Source organism: Mobula birostris, chromosome 12, assembly GCF_030028105.1.
Source record: "Mobula birostris isolate sMobBir1 chromosome 12, sMobBir1.hap1, whole genome shotgun sequence".
Lineage (NCBI taxonomy): Eukaryota > Metazoa > Chordata > Chondrichthyes > Myliobatiformes > Myliobatidae > Mobula > Mobula birostris.
The window spans coordinates 3236033-3259310 of record NC_092381.1 but is presented as its reverse complement, the minus strand read 5'-3'; the positions used below and the strand labels follow the sequence as shown (position 1 = coordinate 3259310).

At 46.0% G+C, this 23278-nt stretch overlaps 1 protein-coding gene across 6 annotated transcripts in view; it reads right to left on the bottom strand.

The window, feature by feature from the left end:
• The window catches only part of lrriq3 (leucine-rich repeats and IQ motif containing 3), an 88849-nt gene that overhangs the window by 44319 nt on the left and 21252 nt on the right, over nucleotides 1-23278 (bottom strand). For 5 of the 6 annotated variants that reach the window (XM_072273254.1, XM_072273257.1, XM_072273260.1 and 2 more), the window contains exons 2-6: nucleotides 21382-21660; nucleotides 15936-16256; nucleotides 11400-11536; nucleotides 2139-2241; nucleotides 310-393 (exon numbers count right to left, since the gene is read on the bottom strand). In XM_072273254.1, the coding sequence (XP_072129355.1) occupies nucleotides 310-393; nucleotides 2139-2241; nucleotides 11400-11536; nucleotides 15936-16256; nucleotides 21382-21660 (924 nt within the window). Of the gene's footprint in view, nucleotides 1-309; nucleotides 394-2138; nucleotides 2242-11399; nucleotides 11537-15935; nucleotides 16257-21381; nucleotides 21661-23023; nucleotides 23072-23278 lie in introns of those variants that run through there. The other variant, XM_072273256.1, reaches the window with a different exon arrangement.

Here is a 23278-nt window from a genome sequence, read left to right as displayed (position 1 = left end):
GTACTACCTCACCATTTTGACTCTTCATTTTACACCACTTATTTAATTTTTATACATGCTTCTTATTGTAATTTATAGTTTTTATTATTATTTATTGCAATGTATTGCTGGCACAAAACAACATATTTCACAACATATGAGTGACTCTGAGTCTGGTGGGGTATGAAGTTGGGTTAGTGTGAAGGGGAGGTGGTGGTGATGGATATGAGGGGAGGAGGTGGTGATGCGTATGAGGGGAGGTGGTGGTGATGGATATGAGGGGAAGTGGGTGTGAAGGATAAGGAGGTGACGGTGAGGGAAGCAACCTACCTCCAGCAACCCGGCGTGCAGTTTGTTGAGGTCGATCTGTAAGTGAACAGCATTGCATCGACCGTCCTTGGTGTCGTCCTCTACCTGTACAGCCAGGAGAATGGTCAGCACCATCTGTCCATCCACTGTCCACCCATTGTCCATCCATGCACTATTTGTCCATTCACCACTTGCCCATCCATTGTCCATCTTTCTGTCCACCATCTGTCCCTCACTATCTGGCCATTCACTGCCTGTCCACCAACCATCTCTCTATTCACCACCTGTCCAACCACTGTCTGCCATCTGTCCACCCACTGTCTGTCTATTGACCACCTGTCCACTCACCATCTGTCCGTTCATTGCCTGTCCATCCACTGTCTGTTCACCTGTCCACCCAGTGTCCATTGTCTGTCCATTCACAACTTATCCACCCACTGTCCATCCACCACCTATCCATCTACTGTCTGTCCATCTGTCCACTACCTGTCCAGCCATTGTCCATCCATCCGTCCATTCACCAACTGCAACATGTTGGTAGCCTCCAACATGATGGTATGAACATTGATTTCTCCAACTTCTGGTAATTTTCCCCCTTCCCCTTTCCTTATCTTCACTTCCCCACTTTGCCCTCTTAACTCTTCTCCTCACCCGCCTGTCACCTCCCCCGGAGACCATTCTTCTTCCCTTTCTCCCATGATCCACTCTCCTATCAGATTCCTTCTTCTCCAATGCCTCATCTTTCCCACCTCTCACCTCCCAGCTTCTTACTTCAACCCAGCTCCCCCATTCACCTGGCTTCACCTATCATCTTCTAGATTATCCTCCTTTCCTTCCCCTCCCCACACCTTCTCATTTTGGCTTCTTCCCCCTTCCCTTCCAGTCCTGATGAAGGGTCTGAGCCCAAAAACTCAACTGTTTATTCCATTCCATGGATGCTGTCTGATCTGATGAGTTCCTCCAGCATTTTGCATGTGATAAAAATGCTGGCCTGGATTGGTAGTGATGCCCCATTTCCTGACTGCTCACTCCCACATCTCAGGCACTGGTAGGGATGGGTGATAAGCACTGGGTAGGATGAGGCATTGGTCAGACCGCACTTGGAGTAGTGGCCCCTTATCTAAAAGATGTCCTGGCATTGGAGAGAGACCAGAGGAGTTTCATGAGAATGATCCATGGAATAAAAAGGGGTTAACATGAGGAGCATTTGATGGCTCTGAGCCCGTACTTGCTGGAGTTTAGACGAATGAGGGAAATCCCATTGAAACCTATTGAATATTGAAAGGCCCCAACAGAGTGGATATAGAGGATGATTCATGCAGTGGGGGGAGTCTGGGACCAGAGGGTACAGCCTCAGAACAGAGGAACATCCATTTAGAACAGAGATGAGGAATTTCTTTATCCAGAGGGCGGTGAATCTGTGGAATTCATTGCCACATACAGCTGTGGAGGCCAAGTCATTCGGTATATTTAAAGTGGAGGTTGATAAGCTCTTGATTGGTCAGAGTGTCAAAGATTCCGGATGGGGTTGAGAGGGATAATAAATCGGCCATGATGCAAAGCAGGACAGTATCAATGGACCGAATGGCCTCATTTGCTCCCTTATTGCAGTGGTCCCCAACCACCGGGCTGCAAAGCATATGCTACCGGGCCGCAAGGAAACAATATGATTTGGCGATATGAAACGATACGAGTCAACTGCACCTTTCCTCATTCCCTGTCATGCACTGTTGAACACCCACCCCCCCCCCCACCCCTGTTGGCTGGTCCACAGTTGGGGACCCCTGCCTTATCGTATGGTCCTAAGAAGAAGGAGCTTCATTATGTAGGAGCTTCATCATCCAACTCACCCACATCCTGCCGTCTGCCAGCATGTGGATGCCTCTGTGACACAAGTTCAGCTTCTGGCAGTGCAGGGAATATTGCTTACTCAGGTTCGAGGCGTGCCTGGATCTGGATCAAGAAGACAATTAACCAGTTAGACCTGGTCCAGATTTGAAGCAGGTGTCGCTAATATTGGGGATATTGTGGAAATTGCACCATCTCGGATCGCAAGACCCTGCAGCGGATAGTGAGGTCAGCCGAGAAGATCATCGGGGTCTCTCTTCCCACCATTACAGACACTTACACCACACGCTGCATCCGTAAAGCAAACAGCATTATGAAGGACCCCACACACCCCTCATACAAACTCTTCTCCCTCCTGCCATCTGGCAAAAGGCACCGAAGTATTCGGGCTCTCACAACCAGACTATGTAACAGTTTCTTCCCCCAAGTCATCAAACTCCTCAATACCCAGAGCCTGGACTGACACCAACCTCCTGCCCTCTACTGTGCCTATTGTCTTGCTTATTATTTATTGTAATGCCTGCACTGTTTTGTGCACTTAATGCAGTCCTGAGTCGGTCTGTAGTCTAGTGTAGTTTTTGTGTTTTACGTAGTTCAGTGTAGTTTTTGTATGGTTTATGTAACACCATGGTCCTGAAAAACGTCTCATTTTTACTGTGTACTGTACCAGCAGTTATGGTCTATGGTTGAAATGACATTAAAAAGTGACTTGACTTGACTTGACTTGACCTGATACTCCAGTTCCCCTTCACACTAAGAAATGTTATGGAGAATGAGTGTCTAGTGGCAGAGGGGTTGAGAACCAGAGGACATGCAGAGACAGATGGGAGGAGCAGGAACAGGAACAGGAGGAGCCACTTGGCCCCTCAGTCCTATCCCACCAGTCAATGCAACCATGGCTGATCTGCCCCAGGCCTCATCTCCCCTTTTTATCCCCTGATCTGTCAAACATTTGTCTCCCTCCGCTTTAAATCCCATCTCGTGATCCAGCCTCCACACCCTCTGAGGTGGGGAACTCCAGAAGAAAGACTGGATGAACTAGGCTTGTACTTGTTGGAATTTAGAAGATTGAGGGGGGATCTGATTGAAACAGTTGAGGCCAGTTCATTGGCTGTACTTAAGAGGGAGTTAGATATGGCCCTTGTGGCTAGGGGGATCAGAGGGTATGGAGGGAAGGCTGGTGCAGGGTTCTGAGTTGGATGATCAGCCAATGTCACAATAAATGGCGGTGCAGGCTCGAAGGGCCAAATGGCCTACTCTTGCACCTATTTTCTATGTTTTCTATGATCCCCACCCTTTCTGAGAATTTCCTTTACGCCTCGGTTTAGCACCTAATCATGTAACTGTGTCCCTTTGTTTGAGACCTCCCCACTGGTGGAAACATCTCCACAAACCCTCTGTGCAGACATCCTTGGATCTCATATGTTTCAAGAAGGATTCCGCGCACCCCCCCCCCCCACTTATAGAAACATAGAAAATAGGTGCAGGAGTAGGCCATTCGGCCCTTCGAGCCTGCACCGCCATTTATTATGATCATTGCTGATCATCCAACTCAGAACCCCGCCCCAGCCTTCCCTCCATACACCCTGACCCCCATAGCCACAAGGGCCATATCTAACTCCCTCTTAAATATAGCCAATGAACTGGCCTCAACCGTTTCCTGTGGCAGAGAATTCCACAGATTCACCACTCTCTGTGTGAAGAAGTTTTTCCTAATCTTGGTCCTAAAAGGCTTCCCCTCTATCCTCAAACTGTGGCCCCTCGTTCTGGACTTCCCCAACATCGGGAACAATCTTCCTGCATCTAGCCTGTCCAATCCCTTTAGGATCTTATACGTTTCAATCAGATCCCCCCTCAATCTTCTAAATTCCAACGAGTACAAGCCCGGTTCATCCAGTCTTTCTTCATATGAAAGTCCTGCCATCCCAGGAATCAATCTGGTGAACCTTCTTTGTACTCCCTCTATGGCAAGGATGTCTTTCCTCAGATTAGGGGACCAAAACTGCACACAATACTCCAGGTGTGGTCTCACCAAGGCCTTGTACAACTGCAGTAGTACCTCCCTGCTCCTGTACTCGAATCCTCTCGCTATAAATGCCAGCATACCATTCGCCTTTTTCACCGCCTGCTGTACCTGCATGTCCACTTTCAATGACTGGTGTATAATGACACCCAGGTCTTGTTGCACCTCCCCTTTTCCTAATCGGCCACCATTCAGATAATAATCTGTTTTCCTATTTTTGCCACAGTTACATTAGCCACCCTCCAATCCTCAGGAACTAGTCCAGAATCTAACGAGTTTTGAAAAATTATCACTAATGCATCCACTATTTCTTGGGCTACTTCCTTAAGCACCCTGGGATGCAGACCATCTGGCCCTGGGGATTTATCTGCCTTCAATCCCTTCAATTTACCTAACACCACTTCCCTACTAACATGTATTTCGCTCAGTTCCTCCATCTCACTGGACCCTCTGTCCCCTACTATTTCTGGAAGATTATTTAAGTCCTCCTTAGTGAAGACAGAACCAAAGTAATTATTCAATTGGTCTGCCATGTCCTTGCTCCCCATAATCAATTCACCTGTTTCTGTCTGCAGGGGACCTACATTTGTCTTTACCAGTCTTTTCCTTTTTACATATCTATAAAAGCTTTTACAGTCCGTTTTTATGTTTCCTGCCAGTTTTCTCTCATAATCTTTTTTCCCCTTCCTAATTAAGCCCTTTGTCCTCCTCTGCTGAACTCTGAATTTCTCCCAGTCCTCAGGTGAGCCACTTTCTCTGGCTAATTTGTATGCTTCTTCTTTGGAATTCATACTATCCCTAATTTCTCTTGTCAGCCACGGGTGCACTACCTTCCTTGATTTATTCTTTTGCCAAACTGGGATGAACAATTGTTGTAGTTCATCCATGCAACCTTTAAATGCTTGCCATTGCATATCCACCGTCAATCCTTTAAGTGTCATTTGCCAGTCTATCTTAGCTAATTCACGTCTCATACCTTCAAAGTTACCCCTCTTTAAGTTCAGAACCTTTGTTTCTGAATTAACTATGTCACTCTCCATCTTAATGAAGAATTCCACCATATTATGGTCACTCTTACCCAAGGGGCCTCTCACGACAAGATTGCTAATTAACCCTTCCTCATTGCTCAAAACCCAGTCCAGAATAGCCTGCTCTCTAGTTGGTTCCTCGACATGTTGGTTCAAAAAACCATCCCGCATACATTCCAAGAAATCCTCTTCCTCAGCACCTTTACCAATTTGGTTCACCCAATCTACATGTAGATTGAAGTCACCCATTATAACTGCTGTTCCTTTATTGCACACATTTCTAATTTCCTGTTTAATACCATCTCCGACCTCACTACTACTGTTAGGTGGCCTGTACACAACTCCCACCAGCGTCTTCTGCCCCTTAGTGTTACGCAGCTCTACCCATATCGATTCCACATCTTCCTGGCTTATGTCCTTCCTTTCTATTGCGTTAATCTCTTCTTTAACCAGCAACGCCACCCCACCTCCCCTTCCTTCATGTCTATCCCTCCTGAATATTGAATATCCCTGAACATTGAGCTCCCATCCCTGGTCACCCTGGAGCCATGTCTCTGTGATCCCAACTATATCATAATCATTAATAACAATCTGCACTTTCAATTCATCCACCTTATTACGAATGCTCCTTGCATTGACACACAAAGCCTTCAGGCGCTCTTTTACAACTCTCTTAGCCCTTATACAATTATGCTGAAAAGTGGCCCTTTTTAATGCTTGCCCTGGATTTGTCGGCCTGCCACTTTTACTTTTCTCCATAGTACTTTTTGCTTCTACCCTCACTTTACACCCCTCTGTCTCTCTGCACTGGTTCCCATCCCCCGTAGTGAACTAACCTCCTCACGCCTAGCCTCCTTAATTTGATTCCCACCCTCCAACCATTCTAGTTTAAAGTCACCTCAGTAGCCCCCGCTAATCTCCCTGCCAGGATATTGGTCCCTCTAGGATTCAAATGCAACCCGTCCTTTTTGTACAGGTCACGCCTGCGCCAAAAGAGGTCCCAATGATCCAAAAACTTGAATCCCTGCCCCCTGCTCCAATCCCTCAGCCACGCATTTATCCTCCACCTCATCGCATTCCTACTCTCACTGTCGCGTGGCATAGGCAGTAATCCCGAGATTACTACCTTTGCGGTCCTTTTTCTCAACTCCCTTCCTAGCTCCCTATATTCTCCTTTCAGGACGTCATCCTTTTTCCTATCTATGTCATTGGTACCTATATGTACCACGACCTCTGGCTCCTCACCCTCCCACTCCAGGATATCTTGGACACGATCAGAAATATCCCGGACCCTGGCACCAGGGAGGCAAACTACCATCCGGGTCTCTGGACTGCGTCCACAGAATCGCCTGTCTGACCCCCTTACTATCGAGTCCCCTATCACAACTGCCCTCCTCTTCCTTGCCCTACCCTTCTGAGCTACAGGGCCGGACTCTGTGCCGGAGGCACGGCCACTGTCGCTTCCCCCGGGTAAGCTGTCCCCCCCAACAGTACTCAAACAGGAGTACCTGTTGTTAAGGGGCACAGCCATCGGGGTACTCCCTATTACCTGACTTTTCCCCTTCCCCCTCCTAACCGTGACCCACTTGTCTGCCTCCCGTGGCCCCGGCGTGACCACCTGCCTGCAACTCCCCTCTCTCACCTCCTCACTCTCCCTGACCAGACGAAGGTCATCGAGCTGCAGCTCCAGTTCCGTAACGCAGTCCCTTAGGAGCTGCATCTCGATGCACTTGGCGCAGATGTAGACGTCCGGGAGGCTTGGAGACTCCAGGGCCTCCCACATCCGACGCCGAGAACAGCAAACTGCCCTCACACTCATACTGCCCCTCTCCTCAAATAACAACAGAAAATGAATGCCAAACCTTCCTCGCCCGTTTCCGCCTAAGCCTGTTGAGCCGAAGCCCTTAAGCCTTCACTCTGCTCCCGGCTCACTCTGCCGCCCACAAACTATGCTGCCCGCTCTATGAGGCTCTGTTCCTTTTAAATCTGCCGCGCTGCACAGCCCGACGTCACACGCCTGCGCAGTCCCGCCTCTCAGAACGCCATTGGAGAAAAAATAATAACGAAAATTTCAAAAATGTCTTTCTCGGCACTCCCACTCAGACTCTCAGACTCCTTCTTTGAATCAAACCCGAAGCAGGATGTCTGCCCTTTTAAATCTGCCGCGCTGCACAGCCCGACGTCACACGCCTGCGCAGTCCCGCCTCTCAGAACACCGTTGGAGAAAAAAAAATAACGAAAATTTCAAAAATGTCTTTCTCGGCACTCCCACTCAGACTCTCAGACTCCTTCTTCGAATCAAACCCGAAGCAGGATGTCTGCCCTTTATTCAGTTTAATCCCAAGGCCCAGCCCTCCATGGTGACCAAGTTCTGGTCTGATTCTTACTGAGGGCTCTTTCTCCACCTCACCTTCCAACAGTGAGCTCCACACCCCACCTTCTCCATCTGTGGAAAAGTATTCGCTCATTCCTTCTACTAATGAACATAAATCCATGCTCCAGCTAGTGATTTCTCAGCTGAGTACTACTGTTTGAGTACTGTTGGTGGGGATGACCTGCCTGGGGAAGCAACAGTGGCCACGCCTGTGGCACAGAGTCTGGCCCTGTGGCTCAGAAGAGTAGGGAAAGGAAGAGGATGACAGCAGTGAAAGGGGACTCTATAGTTAGGGTGTCAGACAGGTGATTCTGTGGGAGCAGTAAAGAAATACGGATGGTAGTTTGCCTCCCTCCTACATTGATAGGATGCAGAAGTGGGCTGAGAAGTGGCAGATGGAGTTCAACCCAGAGAAGTGTGAGGTGGTACACTTTGGAAGGACAAACTCCAAGGTAGAGTACAAAGTAAATGGCAGGATACTTGGTAGTGTGGAGGAGCAGAGGGATCTGGGGGTACATGTCCACAGATCCCTGAAAGTTGCCTCACAGGTAGATAGGGTAGTTAAGAAAGCTTATGGGGTGTTAGCTTTCATAAGTCGAGGGATAGAGTTTAAGAGTCACAATGTAATGATGCAGCTCTATAAAACTCTGGTTAGGCCACACTTGAAGTACTGTGTCCAGTTTTGGTCACCTCACTATAGGAAGGATGTGGAAGCATTGGAAAGGGTACAGAGGAGATTTACCAGGATGCTGCCTGGTTTAGAAAGTATGCATTATGATCAGAGATTAAGGGAGCTAGGGCTTTACTCTTTGGAGAGAAGGAGGATGAGAGGAGACATGATAGATGTGTACAAGATAATAAGAGGAATAGATAGAGTGGATAGCCTGCGCCTCTTCCCCAGGGCACCACTGCTCAATACAAGAGGACATGGCTTTAAGGTAAGGGGTGGGAAGTTCAAGGAAGATATTAGAGGAAGGTTTTTTACTCAGAGAGTGGTTGGTGCATGGAATGCACTGCCTGAGTCAGTGGTGGAGGCAGATACACTAGTGAAGTTTAAGAGACTACTAGACAGGTATATGGAGGAATTTAAGGTGGGGGTTTATATGGGAGGCATGGTTTGAGGGGCGGCACAACATTGTGGGCCGAAGGGACTGTTCTGTGCTGCACTATTCTATGTTCTATGTTCTAAATGTGGCAAATGTTCAGGGGACATTTGCGTGGCATTCTTTATAGGTACATCCCAATGAGACAGGGAAAGGATAGTAGGGTACAGGAACCATGGTGTACAAAAGAAAATCTAGTCAAGAAGAAAAGAAAAGCTTACGAAAGTTTCAAAAAACTAGGTAATGATAGAGATCTAGAACATTATAAGGCTTGCAGGAAGGAGCTTAAGAATGAAATTAGGAGAGCCAGAAGGGGCCATGAGAAGGCCTTGGTGGGCAGGATTAAGGAAAACTCCAAAGAATTCTACAAGTATCAGAAGAGGAAGAGGATCGATGTGAGAGAATAGGACCAATCAAGTGTGACAGTGGAAAAGTGTGTATGGAACCGGAGATAGCGGAGGTACTTAATGAATACTTTGCTTCAGGATTCACAACAGAAAAGGACCTTGATGATTGTAGGGATGACTTACAGCGGACTGAAATGCTTGAGCGTATAGACATTAAGAAAGAGGATGTGCTGGGGCTCTTGGAAAGCATCAAGTTGGATAGGTCACCGGGACCAGACAAGGTATACTCCAGGCTACTGTGGGAGGCGAGGGAGGAGATTGCTGAGCCTCTGTCAATGATCTTTCCATCATCAATGGGGATGGGAAAGGTTCTGGAGGATTGGAGGGCTGCAGATGTTGCTTCCTTATTCAAGAAAGGGAGTAGAGATAGCCCATGAAATTATAGACCAGTTAGTCTTACTTCAGTAGTTAGTAAGTTGATGCAGAAGATCCTGAGAAGCAGTATTTATGAACATTTGGAAAGGCATAATGTGATTAGGAATAATCAGCATGGCTTTGTCACAAAGGCAGATTGTGCCTTATGAGCCCAATTGAATTTTTTAAGCATGTGCCTACACATTGATTGAGGTAGAGCAGTAGATGTAGTGTATATGGATTTCAGCAAGGCATTTGATAAGGTAGCCCATGCAAGGCTTGGAGGCATGAGATCCAAGGGGACCTTGCTTTGTGGATCCAGAGTTGGTTTGCCCACAGAAGGCAGAGTGGTTGTAGACAGGTCATATTCTGCATGGGGGTCAGTGACCAGTGGTGCACCTGAGGGATCTGTTTTGGGACCCCCTTCTCTTCGTGATTTTTATAAATGACCTGGTTGAGGAAGTGGAGGGATGGGCTCGTAAATTTGCTGATGACAAAAGGTGGGGGTGTTGTGGATCATGTGGAGGGCTGTCACAGGTTACAGCGGGACATCAATAGGATGCAAAATTGGGCTGAGAAGTAAACACAAAATATTCTGCAGATGCTGGGATCAAAGCAACAAGCACAAAACGCTGGAGGAGCTCAACGATGAAGGGTCTCAGCCCGAAACGTTGACTGTTTGTTTCCACAGATGCTGCCTGACCTGCTGAGTTCCCCCAGCGTTTTGTGCGTGTGGGCTGCGAAGTAGCAGATGGAGTTCAACCCAGATAAGTATGAGGTGGTTTATTTTGGTAGGTCAAATATGATGGCAGAATACATGTATAGTATTAACGGTAAGACTCGTGGCAATGTGGAGGATAAGAAGGATCTTGGGGTCCGAGTCCATAGGACACTCAAGGATGCAGCACAGATTGACTCTGTGGTTAAGAAGGCATACGGTGTATTGGCCTTCATCAACCATAGGATTGAGTTTAAGAGAATGTTACAGCTATATAGGACCCTGGTCAGACCCAACTTGGAGTACTGTGCTCAGTTCTGGTCACCTCACTACAGGGAGTATGTGGAAACTATAGAAATGGTACAGAGGAGACTTACAAGGATGTTGCCTGGATTGGGGAGCATGCCTTATGAGAATAGGTTGAGTGAACTCAGCCTTTTCTTCTTGGAGCGACAGAGGATGAGAGGTGACCTGATAGAGGTGTATTAAATGATGAAAGGCATTGATCGTGTGGATAGTCAGAGACTTTTTCCCAGGGCTGAAATGGCTAACACAACAGGTGCTTGGAAGCAGGTACAGAGGGTATGACAGGGTGAGTTTTTTATGTAGGGAGTGGTGAGCACATGGAATGGGCTGCCGGCGACTGTGGTGGAGGCAGATACAATAGGGTCTTTTAAGAGACTCCTGGGCAGGTACATGGAGCATAAAAAAAGAGGGCTATGGGTAACCCTAGGTAATTTCCAAAGTACATGTTCGGCACAGCATTGTGGCCAAAGGGCCTGTATTGTGCTGTAGGTTTTCTATGTTTTTTCTATTCTCCTCACATCCACTCTGTTCAGGCTTTTCAATATTCAATAGGTTTCAATGAGATCCTCCCTTGTTCTTCTAACCTCTAGCAGATACAGGCCCAGAACCATTAAATGCTCCTCATACATTAACCCTTTCATTTCCAGGACAGTTCTTGTGAACAACCTCAGCCCACTTTCCAAGGTTAGTGCATCTTTTCTTAGTTAAGAGCTCAAAACTGCTCACAATACTCCAAGTATGGTCTGACCAATGCCTTAAAAACTAGGATGTAATGCTAAAGCTTTGTAAATTGAATGCTGACATTGCATTTGTCTTCCTTACAACCGACTAAACCTGCAAGTTAACCTTTCAGGATTCCTACACAAGGGCTCCCAAGTCCCTTTGTACCCAAATCTGATTCAGCAGGTGTAGTGTGGGAGTCAATAAGAGCGCCGGGGCAGGGCTAATACCTGCTCAGCTTCTTCCTGGTGATGTGGCCACGGATCCATCGCTGGATAATGTGCACTGGAGAGTGATGGGCCAGGATGGTGTTTACAGTGGCCATCAGTTTTCGGATATTCTCCATCTCATTGCACCAGGTCGATGTCTGTGAGAGAGGCGACAGTATCAATGACAGTATGTGACTCAGCCTGAGACCTGAGACAACAGTAATGCTTCTACTGCTGGAAAACAGCAGGACCAACTTCACAGGACACAGTGGCGGACGCATTCGGAAAAGCGCCAAGAAACTTGGTCAAAGAGGGAAATGGCTGAGGAGTATCTGAAAGGGAGAGAATCCTGTTTACCTTGCCAGTGTCCCTGGTTTTGGTCTGTGTGCCTGACACTGAGAGAGATTTGGACCAAGGGGAGGAGGGCTGGTCAATTGGCTAGGAAAGCTCCAAATGGAATTGAACCCAGAGACGAGTGAGGTAGTGTATTTTAGGAGATGAAACAAGGTAGGGGAAGGTACATTGAAGTCCAAGTCAAGCTTATCGCTATATGCACAAGTCCATGTGTGCACAGGTGAAATTAAAAACTTATTTGAGGCACTACAGACAGATGGCATCAGATAAGTAGCATTCACAAGAAAAACACAAATTAAACATAAATATTAGGAGGATATGTTTATAATGTGAATTTTATTTGTTATTTTACTTTATATAGATACTGCATGGTAACAAGCCCATCTGACCCAACAAGCCCACACTGCTCAATTACTTCCATCTAGAACATACAGCACAGCTATACAGGCCCTTCGGCCCAAAGTTGTGCCAACCATGTAACTTACTCCAGAAACTGCCTAAATTTCCCTACTGGATAACACTCTATTTTTCTAAGCTCCATGTACCTAACTTAAAAGACCCTATTGTGTCTGCTTCTGCAACCACCGACGGCAGTGCATTCACGCACCCACTACTCTCTGTGTTTGAAAAACTTACCCCTGACATCCCCTCAGTACCCATTTCCAAGCACCTTAAAACTATGCCCCCTTGTGTTAGCTATTTCAGCCCTGGGAAAATGCCTCTCATCATCTTATACACCTCTCTCAGGTTACCGCTTATCCTCCGTCACTCCAAGGAGAAAAGGCCAAGGACACTCAACCTATTCTCATAAGGTATGCCCTCCAACCCAGGCAACGTCCTTGTAAATCTCGGCTGCACTCTCTCTATAGTATCCACATCCTTCCTGTAGTGAGGTGACCAGAACTGAACACAGTACTCAACGTGGAGTCTGACCAAGGTCTTATATAGCTGTAACATTACCTCATAGCTCACGTTGATGAATACCAACACACCATATGCTTTCTTAACAACTCAACCTGCGCAGCAGTTTTGAGTGTCCTATCGACATGGACTCCAAGAGTCTTACCATTAATATTGTATTCTGTCTTCAAATTTGTCCTACCAAAATGAGCCTCCTCACACTTATCTGGGTTGAACTCCATCTGCCACTTCTCAGCCCAGTTTTGCACCCTATTAATGTCCCGCTGTAACCTCTGACAGCCCTCCACACTATCCACAACACCCCCAACCTTTGTGTCATCAGCAAACTTACTAACCCACTCTTCTACTTCTTCATCCAGGTCATTCATAAAAATCACAAACAGGAGGGGTCCCAGAACAGATCCCTACAGAACACCACTGGTCACTGACCTCCATGCAGAATACAAACCATCTACAACCACCTTTTGCCTGCTGTGGGCAAGCCAATTCTGGATCCACAAAGCCAGGTCTCCTTGGATCCCGTGCCTCAATACTTTCTGAAGGAGCCTTGCATGGGGAACCTTATCAAATAGCTGACCAATTAACCTACTAATTGGTACGATTTGGACTGCAAGAGGAAACCCACACAATCACAACCTGCTTACAGACAGCGGTGGAACTTGAACTGCAGTGACTGCTGGCACCGTAAGGATTTACACAAACCACTACACTACCATGCTGCTCGTGAGTCCAGCTGCTGAGCTCTTCCAGTCCAGGCAAGGGAAGCTACAGTAAAGTCAAAGTCAAGTTTATCATCATCTGCACAAGTCCATCTGTGTCATGAAAATCAGCATCATAGGCAGATGTCATCAGATAAGCAGTGTTCGCAAGGAAAACAAATTAATTATGAATGTTAAGGGGATATCTTTAGTTATTTATTTATCTATCTGTTTACTTATGCATTTTTTTTTAATTTAGAGATACAAAAAGTGTTGAGGAAACAGAGAGCCTGCAGAGAGACTTAGATAGTTTAGGGGAATGGGCAAAGAAGTGGCAAATGAAATACAATGTTGGAAAGTGTATGATCATGCACTTTGGTGGAAAAAATAAACGGGCAGACTATTATTTAGATGCAGAGAAAATTTAAAATGCAGAGATGCAAAGGGACTTGGGAGTCATTGTGCAAGATAGCCTAAAGGTTAACCTCCAGGTTCAGATGGGGGTGAAGAAAGCGAATGCAATGTTGGCATTCATTTCTAGAGGTATAGAATATAAGAGCAGGGATGTGATGTTGAGGCTCTATAAGGTACTCGTGAGACCACACTTGGAGTATTGCGTGCTGTTTCAGGCTTATTTAGAAAGGATATACTGACGTTGGAGAGGGTTCAGAGAAGATTCATGAGAATAATTCCAGGAATGAAAGGGTTACTGTATGAGGAATGTCTGGCAGCTCTTGGACTGTATTCCCTGGAGTTCAGGAGAATGAGGGGGGATCTCATAGAAACATTCCAAATGTTAAAAGGCCTTAACAGATTAGATATGGCAAAGTTATTTCCCATGGTAGTGGATTCTACGACAAGAGGGCACGACTTCGGAATTGAAGGACGTCCTTTTAGAACTGAGATGCGGAGAAATTACTTTAGTTAGAGGGTGGTAAATGTGTGGAATTTGTTGCCACGAATGGCTCTGGAGGCCAAGTCATTGGGTGTATTTAAGGCAGAGATAGATAGGTCCTCGATTAACCAGGGCATCAAAGGGTATGGGGAGAAGGCAGGGGAGTGGGGATGACTGGAAGAATTGGATCAGACCATGATTGAATGGTCGAGCAGACTCGATGAGCCAAATGGTGTAGTCAGCATGGCTTTGCCAAGGTCACTCTGGGCAGATGTGGCTTGTTAGTCATGGTTAGCAGCTCATCTAGAAGAAGGAAAACTTAGCTACCTTGCAGTTATATCCACTCATGGGGAAGACTTTGGGAATAAACCTGGAAGGGAAATCCAGAGCTAGAGTCCTACATTGAAGTCAACGCTGACTAGCAACTTCTGCAACACCTCTGGTGTCAAACTGTTTTGGTCTCTGGAGTTCCTTTGGATTCATCAACTCAGAGATCTCGGCCTTGACCCTGCCTTATGCAGTCAAATCACTAGCAAGTTGTAAAAGTGGGCTCCCTCACCTCCAACCCTCTGACTCTCAATACAGGAGCTGCTCAGGGCTGCGTACTGGGTCCCCTCCTTTACTCCCCGTATACCCATGATTGTATCGCTACCCACAGCTCCAATCTGCTAATTAAATTTGCTGATGACACCACATTGAGTGGCCTTATCTCAACCACTAACGAGGTGGCCTACAGGGAAGAAGTCATCTCTCTGACACAGTGGTGTCAAGCAAACAAGCTCTCCCTCAATGTTGCATAAACAAAGGAGCTGGTTGGCGATTACAGGAGGAATGGAAACGGGATAACCCCTATTGACATCAATGGATCTGGGGTTGAGAGGGTAAACAGCTTTAAGTTCCTCGGCATCCACATCACTGAGGACCTCACGTGGTCTGTACACACTAGCTGTGTGGTTAAAAAGGCAGGACAGCGCCTCTTTCACCTCAGACAGTTGAGGAAGTTTGGTATGGGCCCCCAGATCCTAAGAACTTTCTACAGGGGCACAATTGAGAGCATCCTGACTGGCTGCTTCACTGCCTGGTATGGGAACTGTACCTCCCTTAATCGCAGGACTCTGCAGAGAATGGTGCGGACAGTCCAGCGCATGTGTAGTTGCGAACTTCCCATGATTTGAGGATAAAGGGGAAGCCTTTTAGGACCGAGATTAGGAAAAACTTCTTCACACAGAGAGTGGTGAATCTGTGGAATTCTCTGCCACAGGGAACAGTTGAGGCCAGTTCACTGGCTATATTTAAGAGGGAGTTAGATATGGCCCTTGTGGCTAAAGGGATCAGGGGGTATGGGGGGAAGGCTGGTACAGGGTTCTGAGTTGGATGATCAGCCATGATCATACTGAATGGCGATGCAGGCTCGAAGGGCCGAATGGCCTACTCCTGCACCTATTTTCTATGTTTCTATGATTCAGGACATTTACAAAGACAGGTGTGTAAAAAGGGCCTGTAGGATCACTGGGGACCCGAGTCACCCCAACCACAATCTATTCCAGCAGCTACCATCTGGGAAACGGTACCACAGCGTAAAAGCCAGGACCAACAGGCTCCGGGACAGCTTCATCCACCAATTGGAAATTAGAGCCCAACTCCAAATGGAAATTGAAGAGTTTCTTCCCCTCAACACGTGGGACCAACCTGTGGGGGCTTTGGAGGATAAACAAAGAACTGGCAACTGAGAGCTCTGAACTGGCAGCTGTTCAGATTATCCTCCATGACTTCCTCATCGGCAATGACAAAGTTGTCCAGAGCTTTGAGAGACCAGATGTTGTTGACGATGAAGTGTCGATAGTTTGGCAAGAGGCTCACGGGGGTGTCGGACAAGGTCAGAATGGTAAGCCGCGGGCAGGCACACAGGGCTTCAATGTCATTCGCGTCACCAATGATGTTGTCGTGCAGATAGAGAACTTGCAGACACCTCATGTCTGACCAAAAGCTCTCACCTGGAAGCTCAGTGATCTAACAACAGAAACAGAGACAATGTTAGTGGTACAAATTGTTCAGACTGAGCTCAGAGTATTGTGAGCAATTATGGGCCCCTTATTGAAGAAAGGATGAGTGAACATTGCAGAGAGCAGATTCATGAGAATGATGCCGGGAATAAAAGGGTTAATGTATGAGGAGCGTTTGATGGCTCTGGACCTGTATTTACTGGAGTTTAGAAAATAAAGGGGGGATCTCATTGAAACCTATTGAACATTGAAAGTCCTAGATAGACTGGATGTGGAGAGGATATTTCCATAAATTCTAACAAATCATGTATCAAACTCCTTTACCTCTCCTGGGGCCTTGAATCTTCCTCTCAGATGTACATCTGTAATAGTATCACAGTAGTTTTCCAGATGCGATCATGTTTGCTACCACCCTATTCTATCTGTGAAAGGCTCGGGATGAGAATTTCATTGTGTCAGGAGAGCCTCATTGAACAGGCAATGTGCAGCAAGTTAGTGCCTGCATTGTACCCTTTGCTGTATATCACAATGCCAAGGCCATCATGTCGACTAGGAGGGACTATATGGTTAACATATGAGGAGTGCTTGATGGCTCTGGTTCTGTTCTCACTGCAGTTTAGAAGAATGAGGAGGGAATCTTATTGAAACCTATCGAATATTGAAAGACCTAGATAGAGTGGATGTGGAGAGAATGTTTCCTGCAGTGGGGGGAATCTAGGATCAGAGGACACGAGGGATATTCATTTAGAACAGAGATGAGGGGAATTTCTTTAGCCAGAGGGTGGTGAATCTCTGGAATTCAGTGCCACACACGGCTATGGAGGCCAAGTCACTGGGGATGTTTAAAGAGGGGGTTGTTGTGAGGGCGTCAAAGGTTACAGGGAGAGGCAGGAGAATGAGGTTGACAGGGATGATAAATCAGCCATGACGGAATTGCAGAGAGGCTGGTCATGGCCCATGGCCCAAAATAATTCCAGCCTTCCAAACAACTTCAACTGACTGCAATTCACCTACCGCTGAAACAGGTCCATGACAGATGCCATCTCCCTGGCTTTACACTCATCTCTAGAACATCTGGACAGTAAAGTCACTGACACCAGACTATTGTTTATTAACTACAACCCCACATTCAATGCTATAATTCCAAGCAAACACCTAGACCTGGGACTCTGCAACTGGATCCTTGACTTCCTGACCAACAAACTGTACCCTGCAAGGATAGGCAGAAACACCTCCACCACAATTATTTTAAACACAGGTTTGTGTCCTCAGCCCCCACTCTACTCCCTGTACACTCACGATTGTGTCCTCAGCCCCCACTCTACTCCCTGTACACTCACGACTGTATCCTCAACCCCCACTCTACTCCCTGTACACTCACATCTGTGTCCTCAACCCCACTCTACTCCCTGTACACTCACGACTGTGTCCTCAACACCCCCACTCTACTCCCTGTACACTCACGTCTGTGTCCTCAACCCCCTCTCTACTCCCTGTACACTCACGACTGTGTCAACACCCCCACTCTACTCCCTGTACACTCACGACTGTGTCCTCAACCCCCACTCTACTCCCTGTACACTCACGACTGTGTCCTCAGCCCCCACTCTACTCCCTGTACACTTACAACTCTGTCCTCAACCCCCATTCTACTCCCTGTACACTCACAACTGTGTCCTCAACCCCCACTCTACTCCCTGTACACTCACGACTGTGTCCTCAACCCCCACTCTACTCCCTGTACACTCACGACTGTGTCCTCAGCCCCCTCTCTACTCCCTGTACACTCACGACTGTGTCCTCAACCCCCACTCTACTCCCTGTACACTCACATTTGTGTCCTCAACCCCACTCTACTCCCTGTACACTCACAACTGTGTCCTCAACACCCCCACTCTACTCCCTGTACACTCACGACTGTGTCAACACCCCCACTCTACTCCCTGTACACTCACGTCTGTGTCCTCAACCCCCTCTCTACTCCCTGTACACTCACGACTGTGTCAACACCCTCACTCTACTCCCTGTACACTCACGACTGTGTCAACACCCCCACTCTACTCCCTGTACACTCACGACTGTGTCCTCAACCCCCACTCTACTCCCTGTACACTCACGTCTGTGTCCTCAACCCCCTCTCTACTCCCTGTACACTCACGACTGTGTCAACACCCCCACTCTACTCCCTGTACACTCACGACTGTGTGGCCAGATTCTGCTATCACTCTGTCTACAAGTTTGCAGATGAAACTACCAAAGTGAGCTGTATGTACAGGAAGGAGATTGAGAGCCCAGTAACTTGTTATGACAACAAAACAAAAGAGCTGGTTATTGACTTTAGGAAGGGGATGGTGCACCTGGTCCTGTCTACATCAATGGGATTGAGGTCAAGAGGGTTGTTGACTTGCGCTGCACCCTCTCTGTAACTGTCACACTTTATTCTGCATTCAGTTATTGTCTTACCTTGTTCTACCTCAATGCACTGTGTATTAATCTGACCTGTATGAACAGCATGCAAGACAAACTTTTCACTGTATCATATCTTGGTGATGACAATAAGCCAATTTAGTAATTAGGCAGAGGGAGATTTAAAAGGAATCTGAGGGGCAACTTTTTCCACATGGAGGGTGTTGGGTATATGGAATGAGCTACCAGAGGAAGTGGTTGAGGCAATCTCATTTAAGACTTGGACCCTTAAGTTTCCTCTGTTCCTCCACACTGCTAAGAATCCTGCAATTAACCTCGCTTTCTGCCTAATTTGTTTAATTAGTTAATTGATTTTAAATTCATCAGCCATTGTTGGGGATTTAAACTCACATGCTTGCATTAATCTTTCTGATCACCGCACACTAGTCAAACATAAGGATACCACAGATACATTTAAGGAAAAGTTAATGAATGCAGGAAGGAGAAAGTTCAAATTCCAAAATAACTATCAAAGTATGTGTATATCACCAGATTCATTTTCTTGTGGGCATTCACAGTAAAACAAAGAAATACAATAGTATCAATGAAAATCTACACACTAAGACTGGCAAGCAACCAATGTGCGAAAGAAGACAAACTTTGTGAATGAAAACCCCCAAACAAACAAATAAATAAATAATACTGAGAACATGAGTTGTAGAGTCCTTAAAAGTGACTTCATAGGTTGTGGAAGTTATCTACACAGGTTCACTCAACTTCACTCACCCATCATTGATTGTTCCCACAACCTTTACTCACCTTCAAGGACTCTTCATCTCGTGTTCTCCATATTTATTATTTATTTACTTATTTTATTATTTATTTATTCTTCTTATTTTATATTTTTTTCTTTTGTATTTGCACTATTTGTTGTCTTTTGCACTTTGGTTGTTTGTCCGTCCTGTTGCGTGCAGTGTTTCATTGATTCTATTGTGTTTCTTTGCATTTACTGTAAATGCCTGTAAGAAAATAAATCTCAGGGTTGTATATGGTGACAAGGCTATACTTTGATAATAGATTTACTTTGAACTTTGATGGTTGTAGGGTAATAACATTTCCTGAATCTCATGGTGCGGGACCTAAGGAGAAAGGAATCAAAAGGTATTTGAACATAGAATAGTACAGCACAGTACAGGCCCTTCGGCCCACAATGTTGTGCCGACCCTCAAACCCTGACTCCCATATAACTGCCTACCTTAAATTCCTCCATACACCTGTCTAGTAGTCTCTTAAATTTCACTAGTGTATCTGCCTCCATCACTGACTCAGGCAGTGCATTCCACGCACCAACCACTCTCTGAGTAAAAAACTTCCTCTAATATCCTCCTTGAACTTCTCACCCCTTACCTTAAAGCCATGTCCTTTTGTATTGACCTGATGGGATCAGAAGAGGTAATGTACTGGAAGAGTAAAATGAAATAAACGCCCAGCTTATCTTCTGTAAACCATGTCATATGCATATAATGAGGCTCGACAGCCCCAGTCCACATGGACTGCATCGAGACTCCGTCTCTCTGTAGATTGGTGGCTGCTGGATTGTTTTTAGATTTTTTTTTAGACTAGATTATGCAGTCCTCTTTTATTGTCATTTAGTAATGCATGCATTAAGAAATGATACAATGTTCCTCCAGAATGATATCACAGAAACACAAGACAAACCAAGACTAAAAAAACTGACAAAAACCACATAATTATAACATATAGTTACAACAGTGCAAAGCAATACCATAATTTGATAAAGAACAGACCATGGGCACAGTAAAAAAAAAGTCTCAAAGTCTCTCGAAAGTCCCATCATCTCACGCAGATGGTAGAAGGAAGAGAAACTCTCTTCCTGCCATGAACCTCCAGCTCCGAAAACTTGCCAATGCAGCACCCTGGAAGCATCCGACCACAGCCAACCCTTGAGTCCATCCAAAAACTTCGAGGCTCTGACCAGCCCTCTGACACCAAGCACCATCTCTGCCAAGCGCTTCGACCCCGGCCCCAGCAACAGGCAAAGCCGAGGATTTGGGGCCTTCCCCTCCGGAGATTCGTGATCGCACAGCAGCAACAGCAGCGAAGCAGACATTTCAGAAGTTTCTCCAGATGTTCCTCCGTGCTTCTCACGTCTGTCTCCATCAAATCAGGATTGTGCACGGTACCTACTTAACAAATACGATATCATTCGGAGCAGATGCGAACATTAAACATTCTGCACTCTGATTGTCAGCATTCAGCGCTCCAACTGGACCACTCGATTACACACAGCTCACACATAAGACCATAAGACATAGGAGCAGAATTAGGCCAGTCGGTCTATTGAGTCTGCTCTGCTATTCTATCATGGCTGACTTATTATCTCTCTCAACCCCATGCTCCTGTCTTCTCCCCATAACCTTTGACATCCTGACTAATCAAGAATCTATCAATTTCTGTTTTAAGTATACTCAATAACTTGGCCTCCACAGCTGCCTGTGGCAATGAATTCCACAGATCTACCACACTCTGGCTAAAGAAATTCTCCCTCATCTCTGTTTTAAATGGGTATCCATCTATACTGAGGCTGTGCACTCTGGTTCTAGACTTCCCCACTATAGGAACCATTCCCTCCACATCCACTGTATCTAGGCCTTTCAATATCCAATAGGTTTCAATGAGATTACCCCACATCCTCCCTCACTTACGTGGTTGCCATGGAGATCCAACTTGATTAAATTTGGACAGTATGACAGAGCATCGATTTTGGTGATGTAATTCCCGGGCAGAATGCAGATCATCAGAGCCTGGCAGCGGGTCAGGTCACCCAAGTTGATCAGGTAACATCTAGACATGTTCACCACGACAATCTCCTCCAGTTTCTTCTCCTTACATGTGCAGTCCATCCCTCCGCACAACAGGATCAATGACTCTGTGGGGGACACAAGGTGAGTGCTGTCCACCAGGCGTCTCATGTCTGCAGGCATCTGTGGGAAACACAGAAGTGTTTAAGGGAAAGGAAAGGACATCCACCCAGTCAAAGCAATGTAGAATAGTATTCCCCTTTTATAAAGTACAAAACCTAGATCGCAGGACCACTCTGAAGGTATGTTGCACCGTTGAGTGGTATCATCTTTCAAACCTAGAAGCATTTCCCCCTCACATCAACCTTGAGCATGACAGTTCTCCCTGGGCTAACAGCTATTCTTAATTAATGTTACCAAGATCAGGTTGAAACATTTGCCCACCATGCAACTTTAACTATACTTGGAAAACAATTAATTGGTTGAGAAAGACTATGGAATGATTGAATATCTGCGCAGTTGGCAGGGTTGTTGAGAAGGTGTATGGTGTGTTGGCCTTCATTAGTCAGAGAACTGCGTTCAAGAGCTGAGGTTATGTTGCAGCTCTATAAAATCCTGGTTAAACCACACTAAGAACATTGTGTCAGCTCTGGTCGCCTCATTATAGGAAGGATGCGGAAGCTTTAGAGAGAGTGCAGAGGAGACTTACCAGGAAGCTGCCTGGATTAGAGAGCATTGATAATGAGGATGGGTTGAGCAAGCTAGGGCTTTTCTCTCTGGAGTGAAGGAGGATGAGGGGTGACTTGATAGAGGTGTACAAGATAATAATAATAGTAATAGTAATAATAAGAACTTTATTGATCCTGAGTGGGAAATTCTTTCGTTACAACACCAACATTTAAAAACACACTTAGCAGTATGCAGACTTAACTAGTAATAAAGTACAGAATGATAATATGTACAATAATAATGTAATACATATATTATAAGAAACATAGATTGAGTGACAGCCAGAGACATTTTCCCAGGGTGGAAATGACTAATATGAGGTGGGGGGGGGGTGGATAATTTTAAGTTGACTAAAAGAAAGTATAGGAGGGGTGTCAGATATTTTTTTTACACATAGAGTAGTTGTTGCATGGAACACACTGCCTGGGGTGGTGGTAGAAGCAGATATATTACGGACATTTTAAGAGACTCTTAGATAGGCAGATGGATGACAGAAAAAAGAAGGACTCTGTGGGAGGGAAGGGTTAAATTGACCTTACAGTATGTTAAGGGTCAGCACAACATCTTGGCCAAAGAAGCTATAATGTGCTGTAACATTCTATGTTCCTTATGAATGTAAGAACAACATTATATGAGGCTTTAATTGCATTATATAGTATAGTTCTTGTATTTTGTTGTAAGCTGTGCAACAGAATATGCACCTTACATCCAAATGTAAGACCAATAGTACATGTGCAGCATTATTCTTATAATGCTAGTTTGAAGGTTCCTAGAGTGTTTATAGCAGGGGTTGGTAAAGGGGACAAGCTTCCACTACCTATTAAGTGTTCTCGGTGACATGTGTCTCAAGTAGCCTTTGACAACCAAGTCCAGGTCCTGACCCAGCAGAACTGTTCCTGTTTGCAAGAGAAAGGGCAAAGGTGGGTTACTGGCATCTTTAAACTAGTTGCTTTAGGCAGGTAGGGCCTAATCAATCATGGTTGGCAGCTCATCTAAAAGAAGGAAAACTCTGACCTCAAGCCTCTGCTGTCTTGTAGGAATGGGAAAGGCTTGGGGGGTAAACTCCAAGGGA